The sequence below is a fragment of the Drosophila rhopaloa genome, unplaced genomic scaffold (assembly GCF_018152115.1).
Source record: "Drosophila rhopaloa isolate 14029-0021.01 unplaced genomic scaffold, ASM1815211v1 contig_155, whole genome shotgun sequence".
Lineage (NCBI taxonomy): Eukaryota > Metazoa > Arthropoda > Insecta > Diptera > Drosophilidae > Drosophila > Drosophila rhopaloa.
The window spans coordinates 12,250,931-12,278,537 of record NW_025335034.1 but is presented as its reverse complement, the minus strand read 5'-3'; the positions used below and the strand labels follow the sequence as shown (position 1 = coordinate 12,278,537).

General features: G+C 40.4%; 1 protein-coding gene across 1 annotated transcript; it reads left to right on the top strand.

Annotated features, from left to right (window-relative positions):
- The first annotated feature begins 10,727 nt into the window (after positions 1 to 10,727).
- LOC123037281 lies at positions 10,728 to 15,130 on the top strand. The gene is made up of 2 exons (XM_044457344.1): positions 10,728 to 13,298; positions 13,406 to 15,130. The coding sequence occupies exons 1-2, from the start codon at positions 10,728 to 10,730 to the stop codon at positions 15,128 to 15,130; spliced, it is 4,296 nt and encodes a 1,431-aa protein (XP_044313279.1).
- The last annotated feature ends 12,477 nt before the right edge of the window (positions 15,131 to 27,607 follow it).

Genomic DNA, 27,607 nt, shown 5'->3' with positions numbered 1-27,607 from the left:
ATTATTCAAAGTCTTGATTAGGGGTAAACGCGCGTGCCGATCGGAAGTCTATATCCTATAGCTCCCATAGGAACAATAGGGTGAAATCTTTCCAAATTTGATGATTTTCAGAATATTTCGCGCAGTGTGTAAGCTACTGACATACATTTTTCCAAGTCTTTTTTTTTACGCATATCTTGATTAGAGTAAAAGCGCTTGCCGATTGGACGTCTATTTCTTATAGCTTCCGTAGGAAAAATTGTTAAAGGCTGCGAAAGTATCCTTTTTTCTATTTGTATATGACATTTTTGCAGTATAAAAGCAATTGACATGAAACGATGCAAATCTAGTTTATTTATGTATACCTTATTCCTTTCGCTACTTTTTCAGCTTAGCAATTTCGGCAAAATCTGCATGGGTATTAAAACTCCGGCTTGCCGAAGTTAGCTTCCGTCCTCGTTTTATTTAATAATTCTTAATTCTTGCGCCGCAGTGCATTGCCCGCTGATTGCGCTGACCGAAGCCTGGGCTTGTGGCACCGTCGTTGTCAACGCAGTTTGGCAAAATCTCTGTTGCCGGGTGACAGTATTATGGTGTGAGGAATCTATTCACACATATTCGATTTACATTTTTTGACAGTGTGTCCCTTTCAAAAACCGTTAGGAAGGGAGCCTGCTTTAAAGGCTTCAAAAATCTAATAATTTTTTTTTTAATAAATAACTACCCAAACTATTTAAGAATGTGTCCCTAAAATTTCAGAAGCAAATTCAAAATATTTTTATAGTTACAGGAGAAATAGAGAGCAACCGGTACGATTTTTTATGTATGATTTTTTATTTACAAAAATTTTGACATGCGATTTCTCGGTTTTTCAGTTTTACGATTTCTCCTAACTGACGGGAAAAATAGGGAAAAAATTAGAGGTCCTATCGAAACGGGACAAAATTGATTGGATTCTCTCTAGTTGAACCTAAATAACCTTAAGAAAGTTGAGTTTTTTAATTTTCGAACACTTTAGATTTTTTCACTTTTTTTAAAATTATTTTTTGTTTATATAGTAACATACCTATACCCACATACATATCTACCACATAAACATATTTACATTACGCATTTGTCACACCCAAATTCATCGGCTCCCAAGAGTCGCCAATTAATATAAACATCCTATTGAGTTATAAACAAATGAAAGAACCCCAAATTGTCGGCTCCCACGACCGACCAATTAATGTAAACATCCTCTTGCGTTATTAACAAATGTCCCCAAACTCCAAAAAGCTTTTAACCCCCAATACTGTAAAATTGCAGACGCAGCTCAAACCTAGATCGCTCTCATGCTCAGTGCTCTCATTTTGGACACTCTCAAGTTATCAATCGAGTTCTTTCTCCCAATCGAAGGTTTGATAAGCGCCAGCTTAGTTTATAAGTTTGAGTTTTAAGTTGAATCTTGTAAGGAGCAGACCTATCTCTCCCAGTTCGCGTTTACACCATTTTTATAAATAAAAATTATATTTTTTTCAAAGTGTTAAATCCCGAATTTGTTATTGGCGCAGCCGGTAGGATATGACTTTTTATACGGTTATATCCTTAAACAACCCAAACATCGTTCGTCCCAGTGCAATTCTAAACCATCTATCGCCGTGTCGGTTTGTGTCGCTAATATACGAACGGAAACCTTTGCAACAAAATTTTTGCAACACGCTATCGAAGCTCAGGTTGCGAAGTTTTTTAACAAAAAAAAAATAAATCTTGACCCGTGTGACTGTCAAGCAACTAAAAAATAAAAAATTTGCAACAACCTGTTTTATTGTAAAAGTTAGTGCCTTTGTTCGTAACACAAGGGATACTAAAAAATAAAACACCTTAGTTCTCCCCCACCAGTGGTAAGAGACAAGGTATAACAATTTTAAATCAAATTCAAAATACAGAAGTTTTAAAATTGTGAAAAATGTACAAAACTAAATAAAAACCAAAAATGGCAGAACTAGTGATATTATTATCAGAAAACCATCTAAATCAAGCCCAGAACCAAATCAGGCAAGTGCCGCAATTCGGAGGCAACGCGCTCGAACTCAGCCCGTTCATCAGGAGGATAGATTTCATCCTGGAGCTTTACCCCACAACATGTATACGCCAGTCGAGCGTATTCTTCAGTGCGATTGAAATGCAGCTTCACAGAGATGCCCAGAGGATATCTCAACTATCAACAGCCAGATGCTGGAGGGTTTTAAGGAACGCCCTCATCAACGAATATAAAAACCCAGACGCCCTGCGAAGGACTACTAAGACGTCTGTATAACACCCCCTTTCCTGGGTGTATACGTAAGTTTGTTTAGGACATTGAGTCCAAATCTTTTGTAATATTAAATAAATTAGCCTTTGAAAATAACGCTTAAAATACAATTTTATACACAAATGCTCTTAATAATACAGTTAAAGATGTTATTATAAAAAAAATACCAGACAGACTTTTTATGACATTGGCTAGGTATGATATTACTAATGCTAATAAACTAAAATGTGTAGCACAACAAGAAGGTTGTTATGAAACATTTTATTCAGATCGAACAAAGAATTCACAAAGTCAAAACCAAGATAAGAGAAATTATCAATCTCAAAATACTAATAATAATAATAAACAAAAAAACTACAATTTCCAAGACCAATACAGACAGCAAAATAATTATTCCCCAAATCAATATAAACTGCAGGCTAGTACATCTCAAGCCCAACGTAAGCCTAATTATAACAAAAATAACAGCGAAACTTTTTATTAAAACCACCCATTATATCAAGCAACAAAACAAGAATTCCAACAAAAATTAAATTATAATCAGGTTAGGAATCCTATAAATTATTAGTCACAACAAAATGGGGCCAATGCTCCAATCGACCAATAAAAAAAAATCGCGAAAGTACGAGTGGCCATATGAAAATGGATACAGAAAATTTTCATCAACAAAACTCGGACACCGAACAGGAAATAGAAACCCTTACATACGAATCATCATGAATAATCAAGAGTTCCAATGTGTTGTAGACACAGGCTCTTCTATTAATTTAATTAAAGAAAATTATTTTCATATTCCGATCAAAAATACACCTCTTAAAGTTCATACCATAAATGGTAATATTCAATTAAATAAATCTATATCTTACCATGCAAGTAAGCTTTTTCCGACCAAACAAACATTTTTGGTCCATAATTTTTCCGATAGATATGATATGCTTATAGGAAGAGAATATCTCGAAGCATGTAACGCAATTATTAATTATAAATCAAAACAAGAAAGAACGCTATAGTCGAGTGCCTCGACTATTAGATACCCGTTACTCAGCTAAACAACTTAATATAAATATGCCTTCTTGTATATTTTTCGCCGCTCGAATTTCCTTTAATAGATATCCTTATCGAGAATTAACGTTGACTCTGTTGAGCACCCTGGCCAGCTGTTCCAAAGTCATCCCTTAGATGGCGCTATTTTATTGCGCCATCTACCCCAAGACATTGGTACCACGGGCCATGAAAGGCAGAAATGTTGGCGCTAGCCAGGCTTAAGCGTTTAATGGGTTTTTGGGCGTTAGAGTGGGCGTGACAAACTTTTATTAGGCCAATCGATAGGTATTGACGAAACAAATACATATCAATTAAAATTTTTATAATAGCATCAAAACTGTGGCCACAGCTTTTGGCTTGTGGGCGTCAGAGGGGGCGTGGCACCATTTTGACAAACAAACTTGCGCTGCGTAGGAACTCCTAAAATCTACATGCAAAATCCCAATCTTCTAGCTTTTATGGTTTCCGAGATTTCAGCATTCATACGGACAGACAGACAGACAGATGGACAGACAGACAGACGGACAGACAGACGGACAGACAGACGGACAGACAGACGGACAGACAGACGGACAGACAGACGGACAGACAGACGGACAGACAGACGGACAGACAGACGGACAGACAGACGGACATGGCTAGATCGACTCGGCTAGTGATCCTGAACAAGAATATATATACTTTATAGGGTCGGAAACGCTTCCTTCTACCTGTTACATACTTTTGCACGAATACGAATACTCTACGAGTAACTGGTATAAACAGTTCATTTAAATGGTTATCAATTCGGAATGAGGTATAGTTTTAACGATTTCGAATATAATTAAGGAGAAGCAGTAATTGATTGCTGCGATCCCCCATTTTCAACAGACACACCATTTAATCTTGCAATGAATAATGACTTGCAGGAAACCAATAAGTTTAGATTAGAACACCTTAATGACGACGAAAAAGATAATCTTAAGAAAATTTTATATGAATTTAGCGACATACAGTACAAAGAAAGTGACAATTTGACTTTCACTATCAAGCATGTCATTCATACAAAAAATGAGCAACCGGTTTTCAAAAAACCATACAAATATCCTCAAGCTTACGACCAAGAAGTCGATTCGCAAATGAGGTATATGATAAAACAGGGAATAAACCGAAAGTCAAATTCCCCTTATTGCTCACCTATTTGGATAGTACCTAAGATAGGTACAGGGACAAAAAAGTTCCGTATCGTAATTGACTATCGTAATTTAAATTTTTTTTTTTTTTTTTTTTAACATTTGCATTTTATTTATTGGATCTTCTCTGAATTGAGACTAACAATAAGTATATAGAATCTTAAATTAAAAAGCTATCTGACAGTCAAGGTGACTGGCGCGAAAATTTAGGGGCTCTAATAACTATTGCTGAGCTGGAAGGTCATTGCGTTGCAATCGGGTCCGGATGGAAGCCCTGGCTAGGCCTCTGGCGAGCTGGTTTGGATGAGAAGTTAGCTTGGTGTGGTAGGACGCTTTTTGTTTTGATATTTCATCTTTTACGGGTAGAATGCCAAGATCTCTGTGGATGTTGTCGTTCCGAACATACCAAGGTGCCCCAGTGATAGTTCTCAGGATTTTTGATTGTGCTCGCTGAATAATGTCGATGTTGCTGCTGCTCGCGTTTCCCCACAATTGGGAGCCGTAGGTCCAGACTGGCTTAAGCGTTGAATTGTAGAGCAGGACCTTGAAGTCCAGGCAGAGGGGGAGCGCGCGTTTAAAAGCCAATGGAGACTGTTTGATTTTAGTTTTAGGTGAATTTTCTTAGCTTCGATATGTCTCCGCCATGTAAGTCTCCTGTCTAGGTGGATGCCAAGGTACGTTACATCGTCAGCTTGTGGAAGTGGCGTGTTATTCAGGGTTAGCGGGGGACACGTTTGTCTGTTAAGAGTAAACGTTATGTGTTTACACTTTTGCGCATTTATTTTTATACGCCAGTCTGATAACCACCTCTCCACTACAACGAGATGATCAGCTAGTAGTGCTGTTGCCTGAGTTGGGCATTTGGACCGACTTATGATCGCGGTATCGTCTGCGAATGTAGAAGTAGTTAGCCGCTCGTTCGTGGGAATATCTGCGGTGTAGAGGAGAAATAGAGTTGGACCAAGGGCGCTACCTTGGGGAACTCCAGCCTCTATAGCGTAGTCATCGGATGTTGTGGTGTTGCATCTCACGGCGAAGGCTCTGTTGTAAAGGTACGATTCCAGTATCCTGTGAGTATTTCCTGGCAGGATCGTTCTGATTTTATGGATAAGGCCATCAAGCCAGACTCGGTCGAAAGCCTGTGCAACGTCAAGGAATACCGCACTGCAGTATTCCCGAAGCTCGAATGCAGTCCTTATTTCTGTTGTTAATCTGTTGACTTGCTCTATTGTTCCATGGCTTTCTCGAAAGCCAAATTGATGTGCTGGAATAACGTTGTGCTCTTTCAGATATGGAATGATGCGCGTCAGAAGGCATTTTTCGAGCAGTTTTGACAGACACGAGAGTAAACTTATCGGTCTATACGAAGCTGGTATTGTGTGATCTTTCCCTGGCTTTGGGATCATTATGATTACCGATTTTTTCCATTTTTTTGGGAAATAGCCAAGTCGTGTAATCCCGTTGAAGAGTTTACAAATAACCTCAACTGCACAGTTTGGAAGTTCGATTAACATTTTGGGAGTTATTTGATCACCGCCTGGGGCCTTTTTTTGGTTTCAATTGCTTGCTGATTACTTTTGCAATTTCATTTGGTTGAAACAGAATTGGCTCCGTCTCAGATTCAATTCGAATTGACGGCGACGGTAGTGCGAATGAATTAGTTGCAGGGTTTGGCTGAAAAACATTTCGAAGGTGTAAAGCAAATGTACAAGCTCTGTCTTTGTCGCTTCTGGCCCAGCTGCCTGAAGAGTCTCTTATGGGGATTACTGTTTCGGCCGGCGCACTTAGTTTTGGGTGGGCCCTCCACAAGGGATGCTTAGTGCTGGTGGGTGAAAGTTTCTCAATGTACTGGCGTTGTGCTTTTTCTTCTTCTTGCCTTAGAGCCCTGGTAAGTCTGCGACCAGCTTCTTTAAGACTTTTTTTTGAAGATGGCGATCTGCTGGTTTGCCAAGTACGTCTCAAACGTCTTTTCTCCAAAACAAGCTGTTCGATTTCATGGTTAGTTTTGTGTTGGTGTGTGTGCCCATCCCTCCCTTGCGGTGTTGAGACTTTGGCTGCTGCGACGAGTACAGACTCCAGGGCATCGGCATAGCAGTCGATGTCCTCCTTGATGTTGAGCTGTGGAGTTAGTTCAATGTGGGAACTTACGTACTTTTTGAACTTCAGCCAGTTGGTTCGATGCGACGTCAGCCTGCGAGGGTGCTCGATTAATTCCGGGCTTTGAAGAAGAGTTATTAGCACTGGTGAGTGGTCCGATGATAGATCCAAAAGCGATTTTGCAGATATTAGATTGCGAGAGATGTTTTTTGTCACAGCAAAATCAATTAAATCAGGTAGTTTTCTAGGATCTGTAGGCCAGTATGTAGGGCTGCCTGGTGAAACGTAGTCCAGTTTTTTGCATGTTTTAATGAGTGCATTATATAGTTGCCTTCCTTTGGGGGTCACAAGGCGGGATCCCCAGTGCGTGTGCTTGGCGTTGTAATCTCCTGCTGCTATGAATCGCTCTCCAAGTGAATTGTAGAAGTCCATGAATTGGTCTTCGGAGACTGTAAAGCGGGGTGGGCAGTAGACAGCGGCAATGGCAAGGTTGCAGTTGCCCAACTGTAATTTTATCGATGTAGCTTGCAGATAATTTTTAGCAAACCGTTGGTGAAAGTGGTGTTTGACGCGGTCTCTTATTAAGATTCCAGTGCCGCCATGCGCTTTACCATCTGGATGATCTGTGCCATAGAACGTGTATCCCCGTATTTGAAAGTTATATTTGCTGGTGAGATGCGTTTCTGCCAGCAACATAACGTCGATGTGGTTTTCGTTCAGAAATTGAGTTATTTCAGGTTTATGCCGTGAAACACCGTTGGCGTTCCACAGAGTTATTCGAAGGCTAGGCATGGTTTATTTGGACTGCTGAGCTGCAAGCATTTGTAGTAAGATATTTTGGTTTTGCATAAGGGTTTGCATAGTGGTTTTCATGAAGGACATAAATTCCATCATATTTTGTTGCAAAGTAATCATCATAGATTCCATGTTACTTTGTGGCTGTCCCATGGCCTGCTGGATGTTATCAACTTTCGGCTCTATGTGAGCTGTGCCTGATCTTAGAGCACTGGCGTAAGAAATTCCGTTGGTGGTAATTGAAGGGCCAAATGATGATCTGGCTGCTTTTGCGAAGAAAACTTCCGGTGTCGTTTGTGATCTCATGTAAGTGTTTTGTGTGTTCAGGGAGCGTGCCGTTGTCGCTCGTTGCATCCGACTTTTCATCACCTTGTAGACTGGACAGCCTCTGTAGTTTGCTGTGTGGTTTCCTTGGCAGTTGGCAGGACAGGGTTCGGAGCCGTGGCAGTTTCCACAAGCTACACATACTGACCTGAGGGTGCAGTAAGCCCTGGTATGACCGTATTCCTGGCAATTTGTGCATTGCACTGGCCCGGTCCGCTTGTGCGGCTCTTCCACTGTGATCCTACGGTGCAGAAGGTACTGCAACTTGTAAATCGGGTGGCCTGCGTTTTTTTTCTCAAAGGTCTGCTGTCCAGCTCCAGCTCGACCTTGAAGAGTGGTTGCGGCTTCTTGTTTTTGTTCATAATGTTTATAACATTTTTTGCGCAAAAACCGTTTTCTTTAAGGCCTCTGTAATTTCGCAGGGGGTCACATCGGGTTCTATTCCCTTAAGCACAACTTGCAAACCTTTGCAACTTTTCAGCTGGTACGTGTAGTAATTCTTTTTGGCATCGTTTAAGTACTTCGACACTGCTCGGAAATCGTCTTCGGTTTTGGTTTGGAGTTTAGTTTCGCTTATATTCCCTTTCATAAGCGGAATAACATGAAAGTTATCTTTTCCGACAAGCTCAACTATTTTGTTGACTAGGGCATTCGAGATCTTCTCCCGAATAAAAATAGGTGGGGGCTTTAGTTTCCTTGGGGCTAATTGTTCAGACTCTGTTTCAGGCTCCGCCAGAATGGAAAATCTGTTTTCATCTAATGGCCCGGGATTTAAAGGGCCTTTGTTGGAACAAATGAATGGATGAAAACTCTATTCCAAAGACAGCTTTTTCCACCAAAAATGGTCATTATGAATATACTCGAATGCCCTTTGGATTGAAAAATGCCCCTGCTACCTTTCAAAGGTGCAAAACAATCTCTTAGAAGATTTGATCTATAAAGATGGTTTGGTCTACATGGACGATATTATCGTGTACTCCACTTCATTGGAGGTATTTGCGAAAGGTATTTGAAAAATTACGATAAGCTAATCTCAAGCTTCAACTCGTCAAATGCGAGTTTATGAAAAAGGAAACAGAATTCCTTGGACATATTATAAAAACAACTGGTATAAAACCAAATTCTCTCAAATTAGAAAAAGACAAATAAAATCATTTTTAGGTCTTTGTGGATTCTATAGGAAATTTATCCCAAACTTTGCTAAAATAGCAAAACCAATGACAGCAAAGCTTAAAAAGGCGTAACTTTAAATATAAAAGATAATGATTATGTACAAGCGTTTGAAAAACTTAAACTTTTAATAATGTCCGATCCAATACTTATAAACCCAAATTTCGAAAAACCATTTTCATTAACAACAGATGCAAGTAATATTGCTATAGGAGCAGTATTATCACAAAATCATAAACCAATCTGCTATGCCAGCAGAACTCTTAAAGAACACGAAATGAATTATTCGGCTATAGAAAAAAACTTTTAGCTATTGTCTGGGCCACCAAATATTTCAGGTCCTATTGTTCAGTTTACTGCTTGTCCCGATAGTTTGAGAGCGAACCGATCAGCTGATCGTTCGCTCATCTGGACCTGTGTAGGACGAGGGCAGAGAAAACGAAACGCAACCAGAACCAACAGTCTGCACGGTCGAACAACGCTGAACGCACGCCGCCGGTCTACCGAAATTTGCACTTTATCATACTTTTGTTAATCTTGGAATCAGAATAATTATATCGCTTTGAATTTATCTTTTTGTGTATGCCTTTGCCTGGGAACCTCTCGTACAATGACCCCTCGTTGACTTAATACAAGGGGACACAACTGAACATGGTGGCCCATGAGGGGAACCTGCAAAGCAAATACTGTTCGTAAAAGGTTAATTAGAATTCCGTTAAATAAATTTCGTCAGATCGACACGCCGGCTCAACGAAGCAGTGCAAAGAAGACGTCGATACATAAGCGCAGCAACGGCAACCCGGACTTTGCAAAGCGCCGTTATCTCTTCCTTCCTCTTTGTGGTGTGGTTCTGGTATGCAAGCAGAGTGAGTTACCAAGTTGTGTGCAAGACAAGTATTACAGATTTATCTATTACATAATTATTCGGGGTGGTGAGTTGCGCAGGCCTTAGTCTTACACCTGTCAACATGAAACCTGAGTCGGCTGATTTGGACAAGTTGGTGAATCTGCAATCAGATCGTCACCAAGCTCTCAGGTCTGTGTTACAGAATTTTAGGAAAGATTCGCAGACGAGGAAAACTAAAATTTATCTCAAAAAAAGGCTGGACCAAGTGGAGGAATTACGGAACGCTTTTCGGGAGACGCACTCGGTGATCGTTAATTTGGATGGATTTAGTGATTCAAGTTACGCCACGAAGAATTTCCAATCAGAATTCGAGGAGCGTTATATGGACGCTTATTGCGCTCACGCCGAAGACTTCGACAGGCTTGGACCAGAAAATACTACGCCGACAGCAGCCGCCGGGAACGCCGACCCGGAGTTGCGAGTAAACATGCCGCAAATGTCGGTGCCTAAATTTTCCGGTGCGTGTGTGGACTGGCCAGGCTACTACGACGCCTTCACAAGTCTAATTCATAACAACAACAATTTGAGCAATGTCCAAAGATTGCACTTTCTTAAGGAGTCGTTGCCCATAAGTCGTGATAATGACATTCGTCAGATGCAGCTCACGGATGTAAATTATGCAGTGGCTTGGGGAATGATGATCAAAAGGTACAACAATCCTCGTCTCGTTTTCTCACACCATATGAACGCAATCTATGCGCTGCCCAGATTGCAAAAGGACAGCACCGACTCTCTGCGGTCGATGCTAAGCACGGTCAATGTTTGCCTAGCTGCCTTCCGCCGCGTTCAAGCCTTGGGCGGGGAATCGCAGCACTGGTTGGCGCATTACATAGCATCGAAGCTGCCCAAGGAGACCCACAACGCTTGGGAGCACCACCAAGGTAGCTCTTCAACGGTTCCATCCTATAGGGACTTGGAATGATTTCTGAACGATCGGCTAGTCATAATGGATGCGATTGAGAATCGAAGCTCGTCGTACGACTCCAATGCTGGCCCAGGTTCAACAGACCCGATCAAACGCGTGCGAGTGCATAATGCACAGGAGCAACCCAGGCGTTCGAATAACCCTTGTTATCACTGTGGCGGCGACCACATCCTAAGTCGCTGTCCACCTTTCTTGGCGCTGGACTGTTACAAGCGCAAGGACATAGTCAGTAGGGCTAAATTATGCGTCAATTGCTTGAGCAAGTCGCATGCCCTGTCTCGCTGCACCAGCAACCAGTGTTGTCAGGTTTGTGGTCAGCGCCATCATACGTTGCTACATTTCCCGGTTCCGGCTCAGAACCAGTCTTCGAACGCTCAATCGCATCCTGCCCGGCCGCCGATACCGCAGTTTGTGACGCCGGCACCCAGGGAAACAGTGTCTGCACACAACACACAGTCCAGGTCGGATCAAAATCCGCACGCATCTTACAGATGTCATTCGGCGACGTCATCCAACCTTTCCTCGAAAAATTTACTTCTCGCTACGGCTCGTATTATGGTACGAAACCCGACCAACGGCCTGCAAGCAGTAATAAACGCTCTCGTCGATCAAGGATCTGAGGCAACCATAGTATCTGAACACGTTGTTCAGTCCCTTCATTTGAAACGATCTGCCGTCAGAGCATCCATTTTTGGGGTAGGAGAAGGGGGCGGTCGTCGTTGCAAGTATACGGTCAACCTTGAAATCAACAGTATTAATTCCAATTTTTCTTTAGATGTTGATTCCGCATATGTGCTCAATTCCGTAACATCCGGCCTCCCCAGTCTCAGCTTCTCGCCGAAGCGATGGGATCACATCCAAGGGCTCCCGTTGGCTGATCCAAATTATTACAGATCGAAACGAGTTGATCTCATCTTGGGAGTGGACCTGTTGGCACAAATCATGTTGCCAGACACGAAGATTGGATTGCCCGACGAACCCATAGCTCAAAATACCCGTTTGGGATGGATACTATCGGGGCGAGCGGAAGGAGTTATAAAATCTTCCGAACTACGCTGTCATCGAGAAACTTTGGACACGGAGTCATTGCTCAAACGATTTTGTGAAGTCGAGTCGGTTCCTGATCGTTCTACGGAAACGGAGGAGGATACATGGTGCGAAACATTTTTCCAGGAAACACATGCACGTCGATCGGATGGCCGCTACGTAGTACGATTGCCCTTTAAAACATATTTGGATCCAACAATGGTATTGGGGAGATCTCATCAAATGTCGCTGAATCGGTTTATTCAATTGGAAAGGCGTCTGTCGAACAACCCGGGGCGGTGGAACAAATATGTGGAGGAAATCGAGGAGTACTTTTCGCTTGAGCAAATAGCGCCTGCTGTGGGCAGTGAGAGCAGTCTAATGAAGCGCACATCTTCGAATATGCATGTAGCTTCATGCGTGCTTCCGCACCATGCGGTCTTCAAGGAGGAACTCCATTCGATCAAACAAAGAATCGTATTCGATGCCTCCTCAAGAACTAGTAACGGGAGATCATTGAACGATATACTTTGTATCGGACCCACTTTGCAGAACGACATGTCATCGGTTATACTCAACTGGCGGAAATATCGTTTTGTTTTCACGGCGGATATACAGAAGATGTATCGCTGCATAGATGTTCACCCAGAAGACGCCCAATATCAGCGGATTTTATGGCGGGCGGCGGATGGAGCCATCAATGTTTTTGCGTTATCGACATTGACCTTTGGGACGGCTTCAGCACCGTTCACAGCTATCAGAGTTATTCAACAGCTGGCAAAGGATGAGCAGCTTTCATTTCCTAAGGCCAAGGAGGTGCTGATGAACGAAATATATGTAGACGACATTCTTTCTGGAGGACATACTATAGAGGAGGCAGAGGATAAGCGGTTGCAGGTATCGGGTGCTATAAAATCCGCACGCATGGAGTTGCGAAAGTGGGCCAGCAACGATTCGAGACTTTTGCTCTCGATTCCGTCAGAGTACCATTGCACTCAGACCCTGTTAAGTTGGGACACTACAGATCCCATAAAGGCTTTAGGAATGTATTGGCTGCCAATCAAGGACTGTTTTAAATACCAGATCAACTTCGAGATGCCAGTCAGCTCCACAAAGAGGATGATCCTATCCAGTATAGCAAGGTTGTTTGACCCGCTGGGTCTCATTGCGCCGGTCATCATCTCGGGAAAACTTATATTGAAGGAGGTTACCATGGCCAAGACAAAGCAGGCAGATGGCACGCAGACGGTTTTGGGCTGGGACGACGCGGTTCCTGATAATATCGCAGAGCGATGTCGAGTATTTCGAGACCACTTACTGAGGATCGGCGAGATAAGCATAGATCGGTGGAACCATTACACCCCATCTTCAATATCCTCAGTGCAGATGCATGCATTTTGCGACGGATCTTCCACGTCTTATGCAGCCGCTGTGTACCTAAGAGTAGAGCATCAGGACGGAAGATGCTATACATCTCTGATGGCTGCAAAATCAAAGGTTACTCCCACCAAGCCCCTAACTATACCTCGAACAGAGTTAAGTGGAGCGGTATTGGCCATCAAATTGGTGAGGTGGCTAACTATGGCTAAGTTTCTGAGCTCCTTTCTGGTCCAGACTTTCTATTGGACGGATGCTACAATTGTGCTGCACTGGTTGCATGGAGACGTCAATAGATGGAAGACCTTTTTGCGAATAGAGCCGCCTTCGTTTTGGATCATTCCTCGCCAATTCAGTGGAGGCACGTTAGCACTACCGAGAATCCAGCGGATTGCGCTACACGCGGTCTCACTCCCATCGAGCTAAAGGACTTCGAGCTGTGGTGGCGAGGGCCATCGACAGATTTCGGTCAAATTGGCATTAACGACGCCGCTTTAGAGGCAAAGGTGGCAAAAATGCGAGTTCACCATGCAGTCCCGCAGCTGTCGTTTCTTGAGAGATTTTCAACACTCAGCCAGGCTTTACGAGTCACAGCCTACATCATGCGCTTCAAGGACAACGCGTCCGGCAAGGTAGACAGGCGCCTTGGGCCCTTAATCACTGAAGAGCTCGACTACGCTTTATTAGCCGTCGTGCGTATCGTACAGCGCGAATCGTTCGCAACCGACTTGTCTGCAGTAAGGAACTCCAAACGGTTGCCCTCGCGTAGCAAATTATTAAATTTGTCGCCGATATTAGAGGAAGGCATCTTGCGGGTGAGGGGACGACTTCGCCATTCTAGTTTGTCGCACGAACGTCGTCATCCGATAATCCTGCCAAGCTCTCATCATTTCACCGAATTAGTAATACGTCACTCTCACTGTCTAACCCTGCACGGAGGCGCGCAGTTGACTTTGGCACACGCGCGTCAGCGTTTTTGGATCCTGACAGGACGGCAAGCAGTTCGTAGGGTCATACGGAAATGCGTTCGCTGCTTCAGAACGCGACCAACTACTACGGCTCAGCTTATGGGAGACTTGCCCGTTCATCGAGTCAACCCTCCTAGTCGACCATTCATTGTCACTGGTGTCGACTACACAGGCGCAATAGAGATTAAAGCAGCGCGTCTACGAGGCACTAGCTTTTACAAGGGATACATCGCTGTGTGCATTTGTCTCGCAACCAAGGCGGTGCATTTGGAGGCGGTGACAGGTCTCACCACGGAACATTTTTTGCTGGCTCTGGACAGGTTCACCGGGCGACGAGGAATGGTTCAGCACCTTTACAGTGACAACGGTACCAACTTTGTTGGTGCAGACAATGTAATGAAGACGGTGTACGGTCAGCTTCAAGCGGATTACGAGAAGCTCATCGCCCCCAAGCTTGCATCGCAGCGCACAACATGGCACTTCAATCCTCCTCTGTCACCTAACTTTGGTGGGCTTTGGGAGGCCAATGTAAAGTCGGTTAAACACCATCTAAAGAGAGTCATTGCAGATCGTCGGCTTACCTACGAAGAGTTGTCTACGGTGCTCGTAAGCATAGAAGCGTGTCTCAACTCAAGGCCGCTTTGTCCTCTCACGGCTGACCCGGACGATCTAGAAGTGCTCACCCCAGCGCACTTCCTCATCGGAGACTCAATGCTGGCGCCGCCGGAATATCAACCACAATCCAGATCCTTCGCAGAGCAGTTCCTCATCCAGCAGACGATGATACGACATTTCTGGAAGGCTTGGAGTCGTGACTGGTTAGCGCATCTTCAGCAAAGGCCAAAGTGGTGTCAGGAGACCGAAAGCTTTCAGCTTAACGACCTTGTCATTATCAAGGACGACAGGTTCCCCCCATCGCAATGGTTGCTCGGGCGTGTTATGGAGGTGCACCCAGGGACGGACGCACTGGTCCGGGTGGTGACAGTTAAAACTAAGCAGGGGCAGCTGAAGCGATCCGTAGCAAAGCTCTGTCCTCTGCCAATCCGCGCCTAGACGCACTCACCTCGATTTATAGACTGTATCTTGCGCACACATCTTGCTCTAATCTCTCCATATTAGATACCGAGGATACGCATCCGAACCCGGACAAGCGAGGATGTCTCATGCTAGGTCTAGCATTAGCGGGCGGCATGTTCAGTTTACTGCTTGTCCCGATAGTTTGAGAGCGAACCGATCAGCTGATCGTTCGCTCATCTGGACCTGTGTAGGACGAGGGCAGAGAAAACGAAACGCAACCAGAACCAACAGTCTGCACGGTCGAACAACGCTGAACGCACGCCGCCGGTCTACCGAAATTAGCACTTTATCATACTTTTGTTAATCTTGGAATCAGAATAATTATATCGCTTTGAATTTATCTTTTTGTGTATGCCTTTGCCTGGGAACCTCTCGTACAATGACCCCTCGTTGACTTAATACAAGGGGACACAACTGAACACCTATCTTTTTGGCTGAAAATTTCTGATTCTAAGTGATCACAGGCCGCTAGTATGGCTTAATAATATCAATGAACCTAATATGAAATTACAGCGCTGGAAAATCAAATTAAATGAGTTTGATTATGAAATAAAATATTTGCCCGGTAAAGAAAACCATGTGGCAGACGCCTTATCTAGAATAAGAATAGAGGAAGCCTATTTAGGAGAGACTTCTAGTAATTCAAATACAATAACAACAGTAGCTACAGTGCATAGTGCACCAGAAGATAACCAAAACCACATTTCAATAACAGAAAGACCACTGAATTATTATAACAGACAACAGAATTTATAAGAGGAGACTCAAATGAAGTCGAAGTAATAAATTATTTTCATAAAACTAAAATCATTACATATAAAGAGATGACGATCGAATACGCAAAACAATTGATAATTGAATACTTTTCTAATAAGAAAAGCGTAATATATATTCCAATTGAAACAGACTTTTTAATTTTTCAAAAGGCATACGTTGAAATTATTTCTCCGGATAACTTAACTAAAACAATGAAAACTAACAGTAAATTAATAGATATTAACACATACGCAAAATTCAAAGAAATTATTATTAAAACACAAAGAGAACTATTACATCCAGGAATAGAAAAACAAACAGCACTTTTTAAAGAAAAATATTATTTTCCCGATCACCAAAAATTAATTCAAAATTTTATTAATGAATGCGAAGTATGCAACATCGCAAAAACAGAACACAAAACAAGAGAGAACGCTATAGTCGGTTGCCCCGACTATCAGATACCCGTTACTCAGGTAAAGGGAGTGCGAGGGAGATGGAGATAGAAACTTTGATCACGCATAACTTTTTAACGAATGGTCCGATTTGAAAAATTTCTTTTACATTTCGATAGGTATTGATAAACACAATAAAACTGCATTTTTACTTTTCCGAAATATTTAAAGTTTTAAAATCGTATATAAGCGATTGTGGGCGTTAAAGGAGGCGTGGCACCATTTTGAAACAAACTTGCGCTGCGTAGGAACTTCTAAAATCTACATGCAAAATGCCAATCTTCTAGCTCTTATAGTTTCCGAGATCTCAGCGTTCATACGGACAGACAGACAGACAGACAGACAGACAGACGGACAGACAGACGGACAGACAGACGGACAGACGGACATGGCTAGATCGACTCGGCTAGTGATCCTGATCAAGAATATATATACTTTATAGGGTCGGAAACGCTTCCTTCTAGCTGTTACATACTTTTGCACGAATACAATATACCCTTTTACTCTACGAGTAACGGGTATAAATACTAAATTAGAATTCGAAATAACCCCAGAATTGATTTTTATATGATAGATAATAAACAATTTTTATCTTGTATAGACATTTATTCAAAATTTGCGACTTTAATAGAAGTCAACAGTCGAGATTGGTTAGAAGCAAAAAGAGCATTAACTAAAGTTTTCAATGAAATGGGTAAACCAAACCAAATTAAAGCAGACAAAGATTCAGCTTTCATGTGTGCAGCATTGCAACTTTGGTTAAAATCTGAAGATGTTGTTATTGATATAACAACAAGCAAAAATGGAATTTCTGATGTTGAGAGATTTCACAAAACAGTAAATGAAAAATTAAGAATCATATACAGTGAAACAAACATAGAAAATAAGCTAAAAAAAATTTGGAACTATTCTTTATGTCTATAATCATAAAACAAAACATAACACCACAGGCAGAACTCCTGCAGATATTTTTATTTTCGCTGGAACTCCAAAACATAATACACAGTCAAATCAAATCAATAAAATAGAAAAACTAAATGAATCACGAAATAAATTTGAATTTGATAGATATCGACAAGCTCCACTAGTAAAATCAAAAACCACTAATCCGTTTAAAAAGACAGGAAAAATCACAAAATTAGATGATAATCATTACGAAAAGTTAACAGAGGGAGAAAAATAATACATTATACATTATTAACAACAAGAGAGAACGCTATAGTCGAGTGCCTCGAGTGCCTCGACTATAGCGTTACTCGTTACTCAGCTAAAAAAGTTCAAATAATCAATTTGAATTCGGCGATCTCTTAGAGCTGGCAGCATCAGCACCAGCGCTGCTTTAGCGCAGACAACTTTTGTCCTGCACCAGCATACACACATACGCCATTGTTTGACTCAGACCTCCAATTTGGCTAACTTGATTTGATTTGCATAGTTCTTGGGATATAGTTCTTTTCTTTAATAGAAATCCTTATCGATAATTAACGTTGGCTCTGTTGAGCACCTTGGCCAGCAGTTCCAAAGTCATCCGTTAGATGGCGCTACCACGGGCCATGGAAGGCGGAAATGTAGGCGCTAGCCAGGCTTAAGCGTTTAATAGGTTTTTGGGCGTTAGAGTGGGCGTGGCAAACTTTTATTAGGCAAATCGATATGTATTAACGAAACAAATACATATCAATTAAAATTTTTATAAAAGCATCAAAACTGTGGCCACAGCTTGTGGCTTGTGGGCGTCAGAGGGGGCGTGGCACAATTTTGAAACAAACTTGCGCTGCGTAGGAACTCCTAAAATCTACATGCAAAATGCCAATCTTCTAGCTTTTATAGTTTCCGAGATCTCAGCGTTCATACGGACGGACAGACAGACGGAGAGACAGACGGACATGGCTAGATCGACTCGGCTAGTAATCCTGAACAAGAATATATATACTTTATAGGGTCGGAAACGCTTCCTTCTACCTGTTACATACTTTTGCACGAATACAATATACCCTTTTACTCTACGAGTAACGGGTATAAAAATAAATACGATAATTCCAAATGCACGCCAAATGAAAACCAAACCTAACTTTTTTATCAACACTATCAACATCCTACTAATTTTAATCAGTGACGGATCCAGAGACGATTCTTGGGGGGGGAATTGAATTTATCCTTCGATTTGGGGTTCAAACTTATTATAACGGGAGAAATATATTATATTCGGGTTATATTCGAAAAGTTAACCATATGCATGCATTAAAGAGTGGTTCATATTATTAGAAATTCAAACAGAACAATGCTTTTACATTGCGTGTTTCATAACGCAAAACGATGGCTGCCAAGTTTTGCGAATCTTTCGATGACTTCTTCGGCGGTGATTTCGATGTCATGATGCGTATGAAGCAACGCTAATCCAACTAGTCTTTCTTGAAGCATGGTCGTCCTAAGCCATGTTTTGATGCGGCGAAGATAAGAGAAAGAACGTTCAGAGCTCGCGTTTGTTACGGGAAGTGTACAGAATACTCGGAGATAGGTGTGGATTGTTGGGAATATGTCGACATCACATTTTCTTAATGTTTCCAGTGCAGAAGTTGGAATTTCGCTGCCTTCAATTTTTTGTTGCTGCTGCCAGTGACATTGCCAGTAGCTCAATTCACCTTTGAATTTCAATTTTTGTACGCTTTTGTCATCATCCACAAGATTCCCGAATCTTTCTATCAAGCATCCGATTAGATCATCGATTTCGTTTTCTTTTAAAAGACTTGCTTTTTCTGGGAGCAACACACTCAATTGGTAACCATCCAAAACTTCTCGTCAAAAACGAGCTTCCAAATCTTCTTTGATGGTATCCAGCAGAGGTATGTAGACAGAGACCCTGTATTAATCTTCGCAAGTTTTCACGTAGTAATTTTCGCGTTTCGTTTGTCGACCACATGTTCTCGGTTTCGCTTCGTCAACATCGAGTTTTTCCGCCATTTTCTTGGCATCTGAATAAATCAGTCGGAATATTTCATCAACTTTTTCCCTCTTTTTTTCCAACGTGGCAAGCAACGTCCCAATCATTTTTGATGCCTTCGCCAAATCAATTGCTTCCTTCTGAAGAACTACGCTGAGAGAATGGGTGAGCGATAGAATGTCGCTGAGACAGAAGAGCCCGACGATAAATTCGAACTTGCACAAAGCCGATATGAGAATTGTTGCTTTGCCTGCTGTTTCTCTGTTCTTCCACTCACTGATTTTTGATAGAGCTTCGATGATCAACGGTAACTTCGCAACAAATTGAAGGACAGCATCGTGTCTCTCTACCCATCTTGTTTCACACAACTGGACAATTTTTTCACCAACTATCTTTGCTAATACAGTCACACACAGCATGACAGCATTTTTTGCATCTTTCCGAATTTCGTTGACTGCTCCGATATCTGACAGCATGACCGCACATCCATCAGTCCCTATCGAAGCGCATTTCTCCATTCGGAGATTCATTTTCTTCATGTCTCCAAGAACAATCCCCCCGATGGCAGATCCAGTTAGAGACAATTCTTCATCGGTTCGGTCATTTTTTCCAGCAATTCTGTAAGCCATTAATCCATCTTCATCCTCGCTTTCTTCTGATTCTGTACCCTCCGCGAGAGTATTCTTCGAAAGTTGACCGAATGCGTCCAAAAAAGATACAAAGTCTTCTCGTATGCATGCTTCGTCAGGAGAAAAATCGACATATCTGAGTACAACGCTAATCTGTAATGAGAAACATTATTCTTCTGTAAATTTATGTTTATTTTCTTGGGAACAACTACTATCAATAGACAATAGGCATCAATTATTATATTTTTACGGAAATTCTACTTCTACGTAATAATTGGCAAGATTAAAGTATTACCTGAGCTTTTCCAGACAGATCTGGAGATTCATCGAAAACAATCGTGTAATATTCAGCACGAGCCACTCGTTGCAAAATTTTGTCCAGTATCTCTGCCCTGCAGCATTCAATTAGTTGGTTCTGAATCGTTTTACTGGTATAGGTCGCTCTTGAAGATGTGCTCCCAAGGTGATGCTCCAAAGTTGTGTCACCCGAATCGATTCTGAATCTCAGCAAAGCCCTGAGATTCCCTTCGTTTTGCACGGGCGTTTTATTTTTTCGAATATCTCCGTCATCTCTATGCCCACGATGTGGAATGTTCTGCTTTCCGCAAAAAATGACCGTTTTCACAATGGGGATGAGTCGTTTTCTGTTCTCTTGCGTTTGCGAAAGATGGTTTTCGTCGAGAAGATTACGGACGCTTCGTTGTGGATTGTGATAGTTTCTCACGAAATCCTTCCCAGTTGCCATTGCATTCTTATGGTACATATTTTGAGAATGAATTTCTAACACACTCCCAACCAAATTTTTGAAATCAGTCAACGGCTGCGTGACAAGTACCCCAAGCGGAGTATTCCCCCGATAACCTCCTTGATTTCGAGTCGTAAACCATGGACAATATTTGCAGAATAGCCCTTTCCCCACGTCAGATAGTACGAGCCACTCTGCATGAGAATCCAAGTGTTTGGAAGAGACGTAGTGTTTCATTTCTTTGCCAGAAACAACTCTCGACGAAAATGGGAAAGTAAAATTTTTTGGAGGAGTCCAAGGATTTTCAAGTAAAATTTGTTTCACGTGATCGTCAATTTTTTGTCCCACGAAATTACCAACATCATTGGAAATGTTTACAGCAATGGTAGAAACTTGCGTAATGTCGGAGTTTTTCGACGAAGACGGTGTTTCGCTGCTCGAATTGTCAATGCCTTCATCATGTTTAGGTGGACTGTGCGTCACTTCACGAGGAACCTCGTTTTCTTCTCGATGTACTGTCGCAACATCTTCATCTAGTTTTCTTTTTTTCACAGGTGCAAAATAGACCGAGATGGACTTTTGTCGAAATGACTGTAAGATAGGAATTATAAATATAAAATCAAGTTTCAATACTAATCATTCCGTCGGTTTGAAATAATGAGTGTATCTAGGTATAATATGGTATAACATTGGTCCGGAAATTTTTATCAGTCATCGACATTTATAATTTCAGTATCTTTTATTACATAGAAATTTTATAATTTTACAGTCTTTAATTAATTAATTGCAGTTTTCTATATTTTGTGGAATAGTAATGATTAATTAATTAATTAATCAATTAATTGATAAATTTTTTTGTAAATTTTTATGTAAACACTCGTTTGAATAACGTCAGTGAAATTTCACCACGCACAAAAATGAACAGTAAAATCGAAACAACATCGATACTTACCATTTTAGATATTCAAAATTGGGCACTAACTGACAGAAAATGAAATGGATAACTTGGGCAACTTATAGTTACTACAAGAATGTGTATAAAGAGCATGCTCCACTCGCTTGGTGGGGGTATACGCGCCTGATGGAAGCAATGTTGTGAAGGGGAGAGACTGGACTTGAGCAAACTGCTACTGCGCATCTAGCGCCGTCTCTTTCTTTCTCACTACTTTTTCAAGAGTGAGAAGTCAAGTAGTAAGAAGAACAGAGAGCGCTAATGTGCAGTAGCCCTTAGAAGCGGTAAAGACGAAAACTCGAAATCGCGGTGATTCCGGCAATGTCAAGGTCACCACGGAAAACACAGTGGTTCTCTGTCACCAATAAACCGCTTACCATGAGCCATGAGCGCAACACTATCATCGTTGATACTGACACTATCAAATGTTGTATTTTTATTTTTTTATTGCAGAGAATATTTTTCTAGCAAACAAGTGAAATTTTCAGGTTCTGCGGTTCCAAGGGGGGGGGGAATTTTCCCTAATTTACAAATTTTATAGGCACAACATACAAATATCTATTTGGAACATTAGATGAACAAGATAAACAACAATTAATAAATAAAATTGAAAATTTAGAACAAAACACAATTCAAGTTAATGAACTTTATAAAGTAATAGATGCGGTAAACAAAGGTATTGAAACAATAAATCATTTAAGTTTTGTCAATGATGTAGACGAAAGGCTAGCATTACTTATTTTTAATCTACAAGAATTCACTGAATATATAGAGGACATAAAACTAGGAATGCAACTAACTAGACTCGGCATTTTTAACCCTAAGTTACTTAAGCACGATACTTTAACACACGTTAATTCAAAAAAACTATTAATAATAAAAACCTCTACTTGGTTACAAACCAATACTAATCAAATATTGATAATTTCTCATATCCCAAAAGACATTACAAAAACTTCAATATTCAAAATTTTGCCTTACCCAAATGAATTTAATGACAAATTAACAGAACCTTTAGAAGACAAATATTATTTGCAAAATAATCAAAAATTTTCATTTAACACAAAAGAAAGAGTTACAAATAAATGCATTAAAGGAATATTAAACCAAGCCAATGCCGAACGTAGATACACAAAAATGTATAAAAACAAGAGAGAACGCTATAGTCGGGTGCCCCAACTATCAGATACCCGTTACTCAGGTAAAGGGAGTGCGAGGGAGATGGAGATGGAAACTTTGATCACGCATAACTCTTTAACGAATGGTCCGATTTGAAAAATTTCTTCTACATTTCGATAGGTATTGATAAACACAATAAAACTGCATTTTTACTTTTCCGCAATATTTAAAATCGTATATAAGCGATTGTGGGCGTTAAAGGGGGCGTGGCACCTTTTTGAAACAAACTTGCGATGCGTAGGAACTCCTGGAATCTGCATGCAAAATGCCAATCTTCTAGCTTTTATAGTTTCCGAGATCTCAGCGTTCATACGGACAGACAAACGGACAGACGGACAGACAGACGGACAGACGGACATGGCTAGATCGACTCGGCTAGTGATCCTGAGCAAGAATATATATACTTTATAGGGCCGGAAACGCTTCCTTCTACCTGTTACATACTTTTGCACGAATACAATATACCCTTTTACTCTACGAGTAACGGGTATAAATATGAAACAACTTATATAGAGCCAAATATTATAATTACTTGGAACTTACCGAAAACAATTTTAAACCAAACATGTATAAATCTAGCAATAGTTGTCGAAGGAAATAAAATCGTAAAAGCATTTAATTGTTCTTTACAAATCGAAGAAATTTTAATAACAAATACTATAATGGATTACATCCAAACTATTTATGTAAACAATAATGTAACAATGATAGAACCACTGTCAATAATTGAAGCAAAAGATATAATAAGAATTCATACAAGAAAAAGTAACATATTTCAAATTATAATACTTACTATTTTAATTGTAATAATTATAATTTTAATTCTTTACTTCATTTATAAATTTAAGAGTATTTCGAAAAACAATGTAATTAAATATAAAAATCAAAACAAAAACAAGAAAGGAAAGCTAACTTCGGGCGGAGCCGAAGTTGATATACCCTTGCAGAATACTCTGAAAATTATATTCTCCAAAATTATTCATATTATTATTAATACTCATCAAAAATCCCAACTTCCTAACTTTAAAAACACCAAAGTTATGGCATTTCCAATCGTTCAGTTATATGGCAGCTATAAGATATAGTAGGCCGATCCTTATGAAATTTAATAGGTAGGATTGATTGGCTAAAAATAAAACCCATAGAAAATCCCAACTTCCTAACTTAACAAACACCAAAGTTATGGCATATCCGATCGTTCAGTTATATGGCAGCTATAAGATATAGTCGGCCGATTCTCATGAAATTCGGTAGGTCAGATTGATTGGCCAAAAATAAAACCTATAGAAAATCTCAACTTCCTAACTTTACAAACACCAAAGTTATGGCATTTCCGATCGTTCAGTTATATGACAGCTATAGGATATAGTCGTCCGATCCCGGCCGTTCCGACTTATATACTGCGTGCAAAGGAAAGAAGGGTGTGTGCAAAGTTTCAGTTCGATATCTTTAAAACTGAGAGACTAGTTCGCGTAGAAACAGACAGACGGACAGACAGACGGACAGACAGACGGACAGACGGACAGACGGACATGGCTATATCAACTCAGGAGGTGATCCTGATCAAGAATATATATACTTTATAGGGTCGGAGATGTCTCCTTCACTGCGTTGCACACTTTTGACCAAAATTATAATACCCTCTGCAAGGGTATAACAAGAAAGGAAAGCTAACTTCGGACCGAGCCGAAGTTGATATACCCTTGCAGAATATTCTGTAAATTATATTCTTCAAAATTATTCATTTGATGCATTCTTTGTACTCTTAAAAAGTCAAATTTTCCTAATTTTAAAAACACCAAAGTTATGGCATTTCCAATCGTTCAGTTATATGGCAGCTATAAGATCATTATGAAATTTGGTATGTCGGATTGGTTGGCCAAAAATAAAACCCATAGAAAATCCCAACTTCTTAACTTTACAAACACCAAAGTTATGGCACTTCCGATCAATCAGTTATATAACGGCTATAGGATATAGTCGTCCGATCCTTATAAAATTCGGTATGTCGGATTAATTGGCCAAAAATAAAGCTCATAGAAAATCCCAACTTCCTTACTTTAAAAACACCAAAGTTATGGCTTTTCTGATCGTTCAGTTATATGGCAGCTATGTGATGTAGTCGCCCGATCCGGCTCGTTCCGACTTATATACTACCTGCAATAGAAAGACAACATTTGGGAAAGTTTCAAGCAGATAGCTCTAAAACTGAGGGACTAGTTTGCGTAGAAACGGACGGACGGACAGACGGACAGGCGGACGGATAGACGGACGGACAGACGGACATGGCTAGATCGACTCTCGTGGTGATGCTGATCAAGAATATATATACTTTATAGGGTCGAAAATGTCTCCTTCACTGCGTTGCAAACTTTTGACTGAAATTATAGTACCCTCTGCAAGGGTATAACAATAGTAAAAACACAGAAAATTTAACAGAATTAAATGAAAATATTGCACCAAATGAAAATACCCTACAATTAAACGAAAACATCACACAAACTAATATACCCACTCACATATACCCTAATATATCCGCCTGAGGACAGGCTCTTTTCTAATGGGTGGGGAAGTAACCCTGCAGTACCGTTCATCACCTTTTAATCGCTTTTTCATCACCAAAAATTCATCACTGCTGATTAATCGGCGATGAAACTTCATACAAATTAGTGATGAATTTAACATTGGCATGTCGTAGGAGTTAATCAGTGAAAAATTTATCACTCTTTAATCAGTAATTCATCACTCTTTTTTCAGTTTTTCATCATTCTTTAATCAGTAATTCATCACTCTTTGAAAAGCGTTTACTGATGAACATGCGATGAACGAGTGATTAAAATGCGATGAAATAGTGATTAACGAGTGATGAATTACTGATTAAATAGTGATGAATTCATCACATTTTCATCAGTAATTCATCACTCTCCAATCAGTAATTCATCGCTTTTTCATCTCATTTTCATCGCATTTTCATCGCTTTTTCATCGCATTTTATCGCTTTTTTTTCATCAGTAAAATTCATTCAGTAAATTTCCATATAAATTTCATTTTTTATTTTATTACAATATTTCATTATTATTTCATTTATTTCATTACATATAACTAATTAATTAAACTTAATTCAATCTACATACATGTACATATGTATGTACGTTTTCAGTTGTCTCGGAGGTGTTGCGGATGTTTCGGTTTCGGTGCCCTTTTTTTGACTTCGTGCTTTATGTACTTGCTCTTCCTGACCAAGTAAATCTGAAATAGAAAAATTACTAAAAAAATAAAAACTTACTGCTTATTTTTGTTTTGCCGCTGGCCAAGTCCAGCTTAGTTTATGCTGGCCCAACAGTTTTATTATAAGCTTCGCCTTAAATAATGAATAAATATATTAACAGTATATGTAGGTACAGTTCAAAATAATTAATAAAATAACACTTACCTAAATTTTTGATAAATTTAGTTATAAAATTTCACAAAAAATCTCAGCTTCGATCTGTTTTCTCCGTTTTCTCAAATGCAAGTGCACGTAAAAACCGCGAAAACAACTTCAGTTGAAAACAAGGGCGCCGTTAATCCTATTGTTCTTTCCTTTGCCTAATTTGTCTTTACATGTTTCGCTTCGCGTCAAAGCAGGGTATATAAAAGCATGTCCGACTATGAAAAATAATCACATAACTTAAATTCACTTAAAAAAGGAATCAATACCTTTCAAAACTATCATAATAATTTTATCTTTAAAAAGTATTTCCATAAAATAATATAATTAATAAGAATCAACAACTCCAATACAAAAATTATGCTAATTTATTTTCAAGGGTGTATAAAGGTCGATCTGATTTTAATACATTGTCCTCCACCTCTCAGCTCATTTTATGGGGAGAGAGACAGAGTAAGAGAGGGAGATGGAAATTTTTCTGCGTTGCCTACGATCTGGGACTGAGAGTTTCGGCTCTGCCTGCGTCGCACTCGGCTCTGCCGACTTTGCCTTTGGCTCTGCCGACGTCGCAGTCCGCTGCTGATTAAACAGTGATGAATTTTTGTAGTGATGAATTTCGGAACTGCAGGGAACATACCTACACCCACATATGTATCTACCACATAAACATATTTACATTACGCATTTGTCACACCCAAATTCATCGGCAAGAGTCGCCAATGAATATAAACATCCTATTTGTTGGCAAATTGTTGGCTCCCACGACTGACCAATTAATGTAAACATCCTCTTGCGTTATAAACAAATGTCCCCAAACTCCAAAAAGCTTTTATCCCCCAATACTGTAAAAGTGCAGACGCAGTTCAAACCTAGATCGCTCTCATGCCCAGTGCTCTCATTTTGGACACTCTCAAGTTATCAATCGAGTTCTTTCTCCCAATCGAAGGTTTGATAAGGGCCTGCTTAGTTTATAAGTTTGAGTTTTAAGTTGAATCTTGTAAGGAGCAGACCTATCTCTCCCAGTTCGCGTTTACACTATTTTGATAAATTAAAACAAGAGAGAACGCTATAGTCGGGTGCCCCGACTATCAGATACCCGTTACTCAGGTAAAGGGAGTGCGAGGGAGATGGAGATAGAAACTTTGACCACGCATAACTTTTTAACGAATGGACCGATTTGAAAAATTTATTCTACATTTCGATAGGTATTGATAAACACAATAAAACTGCATTTTTACTTTTCCGAAACATTTAAATTTTTTAAATCGTATATAAGCGATTGTGGGCGTTAAAGGGGGCGTGGCACCTTTTTGAAACAAACTTGCGCTGCGTAGGAACTCTTAGGATCTGCATGCAAATTGCCAATCTT